The sequence below is a fragment of the Micropterus salmoides genome, unplaced genomic scaffold (genome assembly GCF_014851395.1).
Source record: "Micropterus salmoides isolate LMB-PRFRI ecotype aquatic unplaced genomic scaffold, ASM1485139v1 Ms_hic_scaffold_7, whole genome shotgun sequence".
Lineage (NCBI taxonomy): Eukaryota > Metazoa > Chordata > Actinopteri > Centrarchiformes > Centrarchidae > Micropterus > Micropterus salmoides.
In genome coordinates this window covers 2,824,729-2,839,004 of record NW_024044459.1, presented here as the reverse complement: position 1 = coordinate 2,839,004, position 14,276 = coordinate 2,824,729, and the positions used below count along the sequence as shown (strand labels likewise).

The following is a 14,276-nucleotide window of genomic DNA, read 5'->3' as shown; positions in this document are numbered from 1 at the left end:
GCAGCTGTACTGTCCAACAAAATACTAATGAAGACACTAATTTTAAATTTAAAGTTTGGTGATGTTGACACTGACTTGCATTAAAATAGCTTTAAAAGCGGCTTGCTAGTTAAACATTTCTATTGGGGCATACCTGTAGAGATGTGCCTTCCAGAGCGGTTTTAAATATCGGGGTGGAAAATAAAAACACGTATTAAGAATATTTAACATAATAATTTAATAGAAATACGGTAGCTTTGCTTAGCCTACATGCAATTAATCAATCGCCTGACTCTCTCCATCCCTGCAGAATGTACAGGCTAGTATACCACCATATAGTTGATCATGTGTTATACGCTAATTCCAACGTTTCTTTTCTTGATTCCCATGTGGAGAGACAAACTTTTTAAATGACGTGTACATTTTGACTGGTTTTCCACAAAGGTAGCAGTAGGTTATATTACTTACTAAAGGGGATGTCTTTAAAGACTGTATGTACTGATCGTCACCAGTTTCAGCACTATCCTTAACAGACGTGTCTTCAGTATTTCCATTAAGAGCTTTAGCCCAAACTCCTGGTACTTGTACTTGCTTCATTTCCCTACAAGTGTTTTCACTGTGTTGTGTTGACTGCAGTCTTAGGGTTGGACATTTTATATTAAGTTCTTCTGGGGTTGCAAATATTTTGAACGTCCTGCTGTGCTTTCCCATGAACTAGTCTGATTGACTGTAAGAATCAGGTACATATTCCTCCTCTGATAAATTCTATTCACTTGGACTTGGTTCTTAAAAAAAGCTTTAAAAGGTCTTAGTGAGAACATAACTTTGAGAATAATTCCGCAATGACACTTACGAGCCTACCTAACTATTAACATGTTTAAGCTTAAATATAGATTTTTGCTGTTGAAAGTAAATAACAAAACTCATTGTATCACGCATAATCTATACTGATAATCATTTAGATGCTTAATTTGGTTGTTTCTTTTGAAGCATGTGCAATTCATCGGTTGGGTTGATTTTTTCACTTCACTTTAATTGAGGTGCAAATTGATGTTTGTATGTCTCTTTGTTATTTATCAAGAAAATTAGTACTAAAACTTTGCAAAGAGGTACAAACATAAGATTCTAAAATGGGAGACTGTATAGTTTTTACATAGAAGCCAATTTGACTTTTTATATGATGTATGTGTTTAAAGTAATTCAGATTGTTTGTGAAGAAAATGGTTGCTGCAAACTTGTTGGATTGCAACCTGCAAGACTTAAGATAGTTGAATAGACTCCTGAAAGTGTTAAATATTTGTCTAGATACCGTTTGGTCCACACTGTCTTTGGTGTGCATTTTGGTGCCATCCATGTTGAGTTCAATGTTCATGTGCACTAGAGTAGCTCTAAGTTCTTCACCAAATTAGAAGTGTAATTTGCTAATGAAAATGTAATTTCATAATCAATACTGTTGTCAGCACAACGGTCAACTTGAGGAGGGCTCCTCAGCAGTACCAGCCTTGGAAAATGTGCCAGATGAAGTGAACCCTTTTCCCCTCTTATGTGGCGTGGTGTGAGATGTAAAGGTGAGGTGAGTATTTAATAAATAAATGTTGCATTCATGAATGCTTAACTTTAAACATAATAAGTAATAGTCTTTTATCTTCTGTTAGAATGCTATTTCAGTGAAGGTGGTAGTTAAGTGTTTTAATTTGGTTCACCAATTACAGTCTATTGGAACTTGATACGTGCAAAGCAGCAAATATTATATTTACAGAGGTAAAAACTTCCTTGTGTTAATTAATTGTGATTCTTCATATGCATCACTTTACAAATTTCTACAATAATCCTCAACGGTGGGTTCACACCTAAAGGTCCGGTTCCTGAATCAAACCACTAAAAGAGAAATGAAAACAATTGAATGCACTGCAACAGTCTAGATTATAAATATCGAACATAAAACTTACACCAAAAGAAATTAAAAGATAAAAAATAAAAAAAACAACTAAAAATATTCTTGATGAAAAGCCTAGCACCTTTGATATATTGAACTCAACATGGATGGCACCAAAATGCACACCAAAGACAGTGTGGACCAAACGGTATCTAGACAAATATTTAACACTTTCAGGAGTCTATTCAACTATCTTAAGTCTTGCAGGTTGCAATCCAACAAGTTTGCAGCAACCATTTTCTTCACAAACAATCTGAATTACTTTAAACACATACATCATATAAAAAGTCAAATTGGCTTCTATGTAAAAACTATACAGTCTCCCATTTTAGAATCTTATGTTTGTACCTCTTTGCAAAGTTTTAGTACTAATTTTCTTGATAAATAACAAAGAGACATACAAACATCAATTTGCACCTCAATTAAAGTGAAGTGAAAAAATCAACCCAACCGATGAATTGCACATGCTTCAAAAGAAACAACCAAATTAAGCATCTAAATGATTATCAGTATAGATTATGCGTGATACAATGAGTTTTGTTATTTACTTTCAACAGCAAAAATCTATATTTAAGCTTAAACATGTTAATAGTTAGGTAGGCTCGTAAGTGTCATTGCGGAATTATTCTCAAAGTTATGTTCTCACTAAGACCTTTTAAAGCTTTTTTTAAGAACCAAGTCCAAGTGAATAGAATTTATCAGAGGAGGAATATGTACCTGATTCTTACAGTCAATCAGACTAGTTCATGGGAAAGCACAGCAGGACGTTCAAAATATTTGCAACCCCAGAAGAACTTAATATAAAATGTCCAACCCTAAGACTGCAGTCAACACAACACAGTGAAAACACTTGTAGGGAAATGAAGCAAGTACAAGTACCAGGAGTTTGGGCTAAAGCTCTTAATGGAAATACTGAAGACACGTCTGTTAAGGATAGTGCTGAAACTGGTGACGATCAGTACATACAGTCTTTAAAGACATCCCCTTTAGTAAGTAATATAACCTACTGCTACCTTTGTGGAAAACCAGTCAAAATGTACACGTCATTTAAAAAGTTTTGTCTCTCCACATGGGAATCAAGAAAAGAAACGTTGGAATTAGCGTATAACACATGATCAACTATATGGTGGTATACTAGCCTGTACATTCTGCAGGGATGGAGAGAGTCAGGCGATTGATTAATTGCATGTAGGCTAAGCAAAGCTACCGTATTTCTATTAAATTATTATGTTAAATATATTCTTAATACGTGTTTTTATTTTCCACCCCGATATATTAAAACCGCTCTGGAAGGCACATCTCTACAGGTATGCCCCAATAGAAATGTTTAACTAGCAAGCCGCTTTTAAAGCTATTTTAATGCAAGTCAGTGTCAACATCACCAAACTTTAAATTTAAAATTAGTGTCTTCATTAGTATTTTGTTGGACAGTACAGCTGCTTGTCCCCATATAAACCTATGTCAGTTTGGTCTCTCTGACTCTTGCTCTCCTGCTTTGCATTGTTTTTGTCACTCAAGCATTTGCCCTTTTCACTTTAGACTGGTATTTGGTCAGATAAGTGCCCATAACATATAACTTCACTAAAAATTGCCATCACTTTCATGATGTCCCTTTCCAGATGACTTGATACACCTCCTAGCCAGTTGCTGTAGAAAACTCTGAAGCTAATGAAAATGTAATTAACATTGCTTTGAAGTTTTAGATTTATAATATCCTGTAACTGACATAACACTTGTAGTAAAGTTGTAAATATTTATACATATGTATTGTTTTGGTTAGAATGGATAAGATTTTTTCTTTTGCACCGTGTAACAAGAACACAGACGAGAGGTACAAACAGGCGAACATGAGAAGGGAAGGGCATGAACCCCATGGTAAATACACAATACAAATACAAAAGTATGTGTTTTACTATCAGTTCAGAGTCATAGTGAGCAATCAACTCAGTTTTTAGTGCCACAACAACCGGTGGTACATACTAATGTATTTGTCATGATATGTAATTCTGTTACTCAAAATGCTTCTTCACAGCAGGGGGCTTCTTTGTTGTTCTGCAATAACCTAATGTTGACATGTAAAACCACTGCTGATTGTAATTCAATCCTTCCTGCATGTGCTTCACAAAACAGGTAAATAGTATGAAGGCGGGGGCAGGATTTTTTAAATGTGAAACTAGAAGTTTTGATGGTGCCATTTGGGTTAGCTTATCACAAGCAAAAACAGACTTCTCCCCAAAACTAGATTTTCACATGCTCTTTTCAGTGATGTAGAAACATTGGGGGGTGAAATTAATGTTTTCACGTCTCACAAAGCTTGACAAAAGCAGCTCAGAAAGCAGCTCGGAAAATGAGGACTAATGTTACATGTCCTGTACTAACTCTTAGTAGCAAGGGTAAAATTTGCAACATGTTAACTTACACATAGAAGATTGATCCTGATGAGTTTTGCGGTATTAGTTTTACACATTTTAAATATGGGGAAGAGAGAGAGAGCATTGACATTTGATCACTACATGGTAGGGATCACTAAATTGCTTTGCAGTTGTAGATTTACTACATAACAAATGTAATGAAAATTATGAGTTAACCCTAGAGTTTGGGTTATCGATGGCAATCTGTTTTCCTCTTTTGTAGTGTCTCTGAAAAATGCTATGGAAGGGGACACTAGAAAAAAAAATAGAAACAGCATGGTCTCAAAAAAGAGGTCGCAGCAGTGATGAGACTTTTTACTAAAACCTTATTGTCAAGGGCAAACTAGCCACTATGGCTGAATGCAAGACCTGCAATGAAACAGTGTAAGACTGCTGAACATCCTGTTCTGGCTAGTCAAGAACCCCGTGGTAAATCTGGGCATTACATAAAAATAAAAAGCCATATGATAGATATTGTTACAGACTTTTGTTGTTGAAGCTGCTGGTTCCTGTTGAGCTTTGGAACGTGCAATAAGTGTTATTAGCACAGATCACGGTTGAGCCGAAATAAAGAAGCTTATTTTTATTCTTTTACCTGTAGGAGATTTATTATAACCTTCTGTTTTATTTTCATCAACAGAAAACTACTGTCCTGTTATGTCAACAAAGTAGCTAACTAGCATTTGAATACTTCATCCCCAAGGGAAGGGTTCTGGATTTCATGACCTCTGTAATAGTCTAACCCTAATTAGCAAAAGGCAGCTGGATCAAACTTTAGCTCTTGAAGTTTCCAGTTGATGAAGTTGTAAACTATATTTTTTTATAATTCTAGCTTTTTTTACTAAAGGGAAAGAGAAGGCCTATTAGCATGACTAGTGACTTAGTTATGAGTAAGGCTTTAGTTTAGAATGAGGGACATAGTCTATATGTTACTGAAAGACTACATTTAGAGTTATTTGGACGCTGTTAACACTTGTAGTTTTTTTTTTTGCTACATAAGAATTGTCCTTATTTTGTAAGTGTAACTAAAAATTAAATATTTAGTTTAGATTACAATATTCTCTTAATAGAAATACCCCATTCTTTTATTCATCCATGCTGGAGTGTCACTCCATGCTAGCTAGGAAGGAACTAAGAGGGAACTCCGTGTCATTACATGCCAGCCAACAATGGACGTTTCTGTAATGCAGTCAATAAATAAAATGCAATCCTATAAAATTTAGATTGAAGAAACAAGTACATTGCAAAATTGATAGAAATCTTGTCTATAACTGGTCAATTTCATTTCACAATATTTGGGGACAGAATTATACCAAAGGTTTAGTAAAAGTTGATAAACCTGTTTTAGTGATTACTTAAAAAATAGGATCATGCTGCTGAGCATTTTAGTCCTAATTTATAATTATGAAGAGCAAATACAAAATAAGATAAAGATGAAGGCCCTTTAAAAAGGCCTACTTCACCAAATGACCAAGCACCACAGACAAACCTGAAGAGAAAGTTTAAATGACTGCACTAGTGTAATAAGACATTTTATATAATTGAACCCTGGATAAAGTACCTTTTGCTGCTAATACTGCAATCCTTGATATTTGTGCATGCATCCAAGTTATTTCTGAATAACAGGTAAAACTGTAAATTCTCAATAAAGTGGCCCTGAATATTTTTGGATCACAGAGAAATGTTTAAATATTACTAACACTGATGTTAAAATTTCCATTTTTGAAAGAAACAAGAAGTCTTTAAGAGATACAAACACTCATTAGCTGAAAAAAATTAACCGCATGGAGGTCCCCTCTTTGGTAGGTAGATACTGCTCAAGGATCCAAGTGCCCTCTTGGCAATTTCTTGAAGACAATGTTCTGGTTTTATTTTCACAGACTCCCATCATTGGCCTATGGTAACCCCTCCTAGTCTCTTATCATTGGCTCACGGCTAACTCTGCCCACCCTCTTATTTTGTATGTGACAGCATGTGGGAAATAACTGGTGAGGGGCTGGGGGCCGTTACTTCTGGTACAACCAGATTATTAGATAGTCTGCAGTTCCAAACTCTTGTCTCCGGCTGATAAAAATAGGTTCCTGTTTCGAAAACGAACTCTGTCTGATAAACCCAGACCGTTTTTAACAACCGGAGTCTGGGGTTATAGATAACTCTATTCCATAACTGGTCTACAAGATTACCTGAAGATGCTAATGACAGTTAAAACACACAACTTGATGTGGCTCATTGAGAAAACAGAGGGAGGGGAGGGATGGAAGGAGGTCCGGGGGTGGAGCACATTCCTCAATTCACCCCACAGCCTATGCTACACCAGAAAGAGAGAGGACAGAGAAGAGGAGACACAGACTCTAGAAGGATTAAAGTTTTAAGACTCACAAGTTTAAGACTAGGCTACAGCTTTTGAGTGATAATGATGGCAAGTTTGTAAGACAAAGCACTAGCAAAGATTTTACAAAGTTTAATTTTGGAACTCTCTTATATTAACTCTTATTTTGCTGCATGCTGTTGAAGGTAATTTAAATGGAAACTCTAGGCTACAGCTTTGGAGTGATAATGATGGCAAGTTTGTAAGACAAAGCAATAGCAAAGTAATTTGGAACACTCTCTTATTTTGCTGCATGCTGTTGAAGGTAATTTGTAATGCTGTTTAATTTTTACTCACCGTTATACCATTTTACTGCTTTACTGTCATTATTTCAATTTATTCTTCACTTGTTTACTGATGGTAAGTTTGTCACACAAAGCTTTAGCAAAGATTTTGAAGGTAATTAAAAAATGCTGTTTAATTTTAACTCACTGTTATACTATTTTACTGTAATTATTTCATCTTATTCTTTAGTTCTTTAATGATGGTAAGTTTGTCACACAAAGCTTTAGCAAAGATTTTGAAGGTAATTAAAAAATGCTGTTTAATTTTAACTCACTGTTATACTATTTTACTGTAATTATTTCATCTTATTCTTTAGTTCTTTAATGATGGTAAGTTTGTCACACAAAGCTTTAGCAAAGATTTTACAAAGTTTAATTTTGGAACTCACTCTTATTTTGCTGCATGCTGTTGAAGGTAATTTATAATGCTGCTTAATTTTTACTCACCGTTATACCATTTTACTGCTTTGCTGTCATTATTTCAATTTATTCTTCACTTGTTTAATAATAAAGACTGACTTGATTCCAAAGAAACCTCCTACTGATCCTTTGCTGGCCCCGGAGATTCCTCCTTTTACTTATAACTCACTGCTATACTTTTTTAATGATAAATTTATTGTCACAAACACCTCCTAGTTAATTCATTCAAGTTGTATTACTTAATAAAGTCTTTAAATCAATGAAAAACACACACAATGGAAGGATGTACGCAACCCTCTTATCAGTTACATACAGACATATTTCCGGCTGGGGTGGGACAGGATGAACCCCCTCTTATCAGTTACATACAGACATATTTCCGGTTGGGGCGGGACAGGATGCACCCCCTCTTATAAGTTACATACAGACATCCGGTTTGGGGGCGGGACCGGAAATAGCTGTCAAAAATGAGTTTGATGGAATGTATTTGATACTTCTCTCTCTTGTAGTTTGTGAGTGTCCGCAGGCTTCTCCACACTGACACAGGGTCGTTGGCTGCAAAGCTGTTATTTAGCTTTTCAGCATAGCACCTCTTTGCAGCTTTGACCTCTTTAGTCATTGTGTTCCTGGCCTGGTTGTCCAAGACTCTGTCCCCACTTCTGAAGGCCTCCTCTTTGGTCTGACGAAGCTGCCTGAGTTTCGCTGTGAACCAGGGTTTTTGGTTGTTGTATGTGCGGAAGGTTTTGGTCGGCACATGTCCTCACGAAAACTGATGTAAGATGTCACAGTGTCAGTTAGTTCGTCCAGGTCAGTGGCTGCAGCCTCAAAAACACTCCAGTCAGTGCAGTCAAAGCAGGCCTGTAACTCCAGCTTTGACTCATTGGTCCATCTTTTCACAGTCTTTACAACAGGTTTAGCAGATTTCTTTAATGTTTTGTAGCAGTGTTCCAGTGTGTTAGTGTCCGTGGTGGGACACTTAATATGCTGTCTGTACTTTGGAAGTTCATGGCTGAGGTTTGCTTTGTTAAAGTCCCCAAGAACAATGAGCAGGGAGTCTGGGTGTTTTTTCTCCACGTTAGTTATCTGGTCGGCCAGGTGTAGTAACGCCTCACTAACACAGGCCTGAGGTGGAATGTAAACAGCGACCAGAACAAACAAGGTGAATAAAACAGTTTACAGTTTATAAATAATGTCTCTAGGTTTGTCAATGTTTAAGAGCTCTTCTCTGGTAAAAGTTACCAGAGAGGGACGGCAGAAAACAACGTTAATTAACAAAAAGATTCAATTTTATTTATATAGCGCCAATTCATAACAGATTTCATTGCACTTTTTATATGGAGCAGGCCTAGACCATACTTAATATTAAGAGAGATCCAACAATTCCCACCATGATGAAGCACCTGGCAACACAGGCAAGGAAAACTTAATTTTACAGGTACAAACCAGAAACCTTCAACAGAACCATGGTTCAGGGTGGGTGGCCATCTCCCTGAGAAGGGGGAGAGAGACAGATTTTGTTATTATTTCACTTCGTCCATTAGTATAGCCTATTATTAAATTCTGAGGCAAGGCAAGACAAGTTTATTAAAAAGACATTAAAAAGAGTTAAAAGAAAAATTAAGATTAAAAAGAGTTAAACAGAAATTAAAAACAGGATAAAACAGGACAGTAAACATTACAGTGTAAGTTATTAATCCTACAGCCTTAAATTTGATTTAATTTAAGGCAGTGGTAAAAAAGAAAAGTCTTCAGTCTTGATTCGAAAGAACAGAGTTTCAGCAGACCTGCAGTTTTCTGGGAGTTTGTTCCAGAAATATAGAGCAAAACCGAACACTGCTTCTCCATGTTTAGTTTTGGGGACAGAAAGACATGTCCCAGACGACCTGAGAAGTGTGGATGGTTCATAATGTAGCATAAGATCAGAAATGTATTTTGGTCCTAAACCAGTTCTTTATAAACCAACAGCAGTATTTTGAAATAAATTATCTGACAGACAGGAAGCCAGTGTAAAGACCTCAGAACTGGAGTGATGTGATCCACTTTAATCGAGAGCACCTCACACTTGAGAAAAACACCATTATTACATAATAGGTGCGCAGGATGTTATTGTGCATCATCTCTGTAGCTAGGCTAGGCTACCCAGTATTTTCAGTTTTTAGTCATTTGCTAGACTGCAAACCAAAATGAGAGGACATAATCAGTCATCACAGTTGTATCTGTTGTGACAGCATAACATTTCACACAGTTCCTCTAATTTGAAATGACAATTTTTTGGGCTGTGTCTCTGTGGGTTCTGTGCTGTTGTCCCATTGGCATTCATTCCAAAATGGCAGCACCATAGCAGCAGTTGTCAAAAAAGCTCCAGCGTTTCATCTCTTTGCCTCTATTCTCTCTGTCCAAGGAGCGAGGATTGGGGAGGGAACCCTTTATAACTCGAAGGGATACACGGGAGCAGCCTTCACAGAAGTCTTTTACTGGCCGACACCCCCCCCCCTTCTTCTCTGTCAGTTATTGATTGGACACTGCAGCTGATCCGACTCATCTGATACATCCCAACATCACTGGAGTTTCATACCTGAGTTTAGTGTACCACTCCCAAGTTTTGATTTGTTTACTGATTCACCATCTAGTTAAAAATCTGTGTTAATTGTAGGTTTGAATAACTAAATTGATTATGATCTGTTTCTCCAGTTAACTTTTATCATGGATACAAATACAACTTTAAAGTCAGAGAGTCTGTCAGCTAGAAACACTTTTCAAAGTCGATTTTTTAGAGCAGTATGGAGGAGCGTGACAGCCCCAGAGCCCTGTGTCTGGACCTGTACTGTATGTTTGTGTGTGTGTTGCAGATCTAACTGATGGCCAGTGATCTCAGCTACTTAAGCCTGCCTACCCAGATGCCTCTTTGATAAAGCTTATAGTTAGGGCTGGCTCAGGTGAGTCCTGAACCGTCTTAGTTATGCTGCTATGGACCTAGACTGCAGGGCAACTTCCCATGATGCACTGAGCTCCTATCTCCTCCTCTCTCCATCTGTATGCAACCGCATCCCAGGATGTTACTAACCCCACTCTTTCCTTTTCCCGTAGTCTTGTGCTTTCTTGTCCCTCTCCTCTCTCCTTCTGTCGCTTTCTGCAGGTGTTTCTGTTTCGGAGCTGTGGAGTCTGGATCTGTGGCTGCGATTCACCTGCTGCTGCAATTATTACTAGTCCTATTATTATTATTAATATTACTATAATTATCAGTTCCATTATTCATTTTCTGTACCACTACTACTTTTATTGTTTGTATTTCGCAACACATCCTCATAGTAGGTAGGTAGATTTATTTTGTCACAATACAACAGGTTATAGAGTGAAATCATAAACAACAGAATAGGTTGATAGTTGATGTCTTCAAAATGACATATATGAGAGTTAACGGTAGCTAAACCTACAAAAACGCTAACGTTAGTTAGCTAAGGCTACATGAAATGTTACCAAAAAAATAAACAACCCTAAAAAATAAACACCACGAAATACAAAAAAAACTCACCACAAGTATTGCTAACGCTAATAACAAAAACTAACATAAACACATGTTGGCTTGATTTTGCACACAGAAACCGAACTCCGGTCTCCTGGGTGCAGGTTGCTTAATCATCTAACCATCCACCCTACCCACCACTTCCAAATTGGATTTTTCCGTTTATTTATATCGTGTACGTGGTATTTATTCTTACGGACCGGTCATTCTGAGCAAGGTACAAGGTAAATTTAATTGTCTTATTACAACAGGGTTATAAAATGAAATGCAGTCTGTAGTAAACAGAAATAAGGTAAACTGAAATAAACTATATTGCAGTAAGCAGTGCTGAGGATGAATTTGAATTTAAGAATCTTACAGTCTGGCAGAAGAAGCTGCTCTGCAGCCTGGTGGTACTTCTGGATCTCTTTCCAGACGGCAGCAGGGTGAACCTGCTGTGTGCATAGGAAAAACTTTAAATGTCATCATGTACACTGTGATGAATTTGCCTTATTTAATGTTCTCACTTTTACCTTTGGCCTGCAACCATCATATTTGCTATAACTTATTGCCCCCCAAAACCGCCTGGAGGATTTTTAGCAGAACTTACTGAATCTACTCTAGTTTTAAATCATGACAGAGTTGTTCTTTGTGGCCATTTTAATATTATTAATATTAATATATTATGTAGATGACCCATCAATGTTCATGCAACTGACTTTTTAAATATTGCCACTTCTTTTAAAGTAGTCATATTATACTCGTTTTCAGGTTTATATTCTTATTTAGGGGTTGTTCCAGAACAGGTTTACATGGTTCCATTTTCAAAAAAACCCATATTTTTTTATCGTGAGTAAAAAAGCATCTCCTCAAGCTCTGGGGGTTTCAGAACTTTTACAGCCTTTGTTGGGTTTAATTCTGTTCAATGAGCCATCAGGGAAAGGCAGCGCTGAACATTGTTCGTACCTGTTAAGAGAAATAAATAATAAATAATAATAAATAAAATAATAATGGATAAATAAACTAAGTCATTCAGTTTTTTCCCCACATTCCCCCTGGGATTTCCCCCACCTGAGGGATGTGAGTCTGGGTTTGAGGAGTGATGATAGCAAGGCTGGCCCTGGTCATCTACCATCACTCTTTTCAAATAAATGCTGGACTGGCAGGACAAAGCAGCACACCACTCCTTCCTCCAGCGCAATGAAAGGGCCTGGTTGTCACTTTCGGATATTTAGATCATGATATATGGTAAGCCACACGTCTAAGTGTGGCACTGCATTTTAGTATCATATGAAGTTATGAATAACAGTAGGTCACATTCACATGTTGCTTCAGAGAAAGAAGAAAAGGAGAGAAGAGACAGGATGGACAGGTGGGTATTCATGTCAACACGGAAAAGTAATAAGCCCAATAATAATAATATTTGTTTTGTATACTGTTACGACCCCGGCTCGAGGGAGAAACAAAGGAATCGCAGATACGATTAACTCAGCAAATGAAAGTTAATTCCACAAAACGAAAATGGTCAAACAATTAACAAAGAAATGTGGTAGCAAACAACCACACTGCTGCTACAGAACAAAACAGTTTTGATATTGCATGGGGTTGCTTTTATTTCCCCCTCTTCATCCTGATCATTGGCAGACTTTCTGGGGAAGACCTGGGCTGGTATTTGACAAGCTTCTCAAAGTGCCATTTTTGGCTTAAGTGCTGAGAATTCATGAAATCTTAAGAATAAAAGCAAGTTATCAAATTTCTTAAAGCTAAGAATCACTCTTACTCTCCCAGTTATTTAAGACAGCTGGAGAGGTCTCTCAAGTGGTAAAGAGCTGCCAGTAGAGCTTGTGACGGCACTGTGGAGACAGAGACATGCACAAATCTTTCAGGAGAGGAATATTGTTTTGATTATATGACGACGCGCAGTTAATAAGAATAAACTTTGTCAGCGAGTTGGTGAGGGACGCCATCTCACCACTGACTTTACGCAGTAATGCGTTTTCAGCTAAACTGAAGGTGATGATGACTCTTTTGTTTATTTGCCACAGGATAATCACAGCAATGCTGATGATTTGGCCCGTCATAACCATCAATAAGCCGAATAGTCAGGGAAACAATTATGGCACTTGAGTTTCAGAGCTCCACACATTGTCACGCGTTTAATCGACTTCCCAACAACACCCGTAATCCGACAGAGAAAACACAATTCATGCAAATAGCCGGCTTCACAGGAGTAGTAGGCGCAATTGATGGCACTCATAAAGAAACTTTTTTTTAATCTTCATTTATTAAAGTGTAGGCCCATATCATAATGTATTATCTTGAAAATTATTTATTGTTGAATGTGTGTTGAATATAAACTCCTCTTAGGAATTTCACCATTCAATGTGAATTTATCTGAGAATATTCTTAAATAAGGAAATCTATTCAGTGATTGGTCCTTGGCTAAATCGTCATCCAAAATCCTGTTTGCGGCACAGCAAAGTGTCATGAATCAGCACTAAGACTGACACTTTAGTCCTACACTTCACTCATTATGATATTGATTTATTTGTCTTACTGAAACCTAGCTGGGTTACGGAGAATATGTTAGCCTAAATGAATCCACCCCTCCCAGCCATATTAATACTCACATTCCTCAAGGCACAGGCCGAGGAGGTGGAGTTGCAGCTATCTTCAACTCTATCTTCCATTGGCTTCTCTCAGAGTGTTCATGAACTGACTCACGGTTTTAACCACACCCTCGACCTTGTTCTGGTATATGGTATTGAAATTGAACATTTAATAGTGTTCCCACAGAATCCCTCTTTATCTGACCACTGTTTGATAGCTTTTGAGTTTGTATTTCTGAACTACACGCCACTGGGCAAAAATTTCTATACAAGATGTCTGTCTGATAGTGCTGTAGCTAAATTTAAGGATGCGATTCCATCAGCTCTAAATTCATTATCAAGTCACAAAGTAACGGAGGACTCCTATGCTAATTTCAGTCCCTCCCAAATCGATCATCTTGTTGATAGTGCTGCAGGCTCGCTGCGAATGACACTCGACTCTGTAGCCCCTCTAAAAAAGAAAATAGCCTAATAAACAAAGACGGTTAGCTCCATGGTATAATACTGAAACTCGCAAATTAAAGCAATTAATTTGGCAAGATAGTCTTAAAACTTATAGGAAGGCCCTCCGTAATGCCAGATCAGCGTACTACTCGTCATTAACAGAGGAAAATAGGAACACACCCAGGTTTCTTTTCAGCACTGTAGCCAGGCTGACAGAGAGTCACAGCTCTATTGAGCCAAGTATTCCCATAGCTCTCAGTAGTTACGACTTCATGAGCTTCTTTAAAGGTTCAGTGTGTAAGTTCTAGGGACATCTAGTGGTG

General features: G+C 37.4%; 1 protein-coding gene across 1 annotated transcript in view; it reads left to right on the top strand.

Moving 5' to 3' along the window:
* The first annotated feature begins 2,018 nt into the window (after positions 1-2,018).
* The window catches only part of LOC119891666 (probable voltage-dependent N-type calcium channel subunit alpha-1B), a 17,868-nt gene continuing 5,610 nt past the window's right edge, over positions 2,019-14,276 (top strand). Inside the window, exon 1 of the mRNA XM_038703457.1 lies at positions 2,019-2,063. Within this exon, the coding sequence (XP_038559385.1) occupies positions 2,019-2,063 (45 nt within the window). The remainder of the gene's footprint in view (positions 2,064-14,276) is intronic.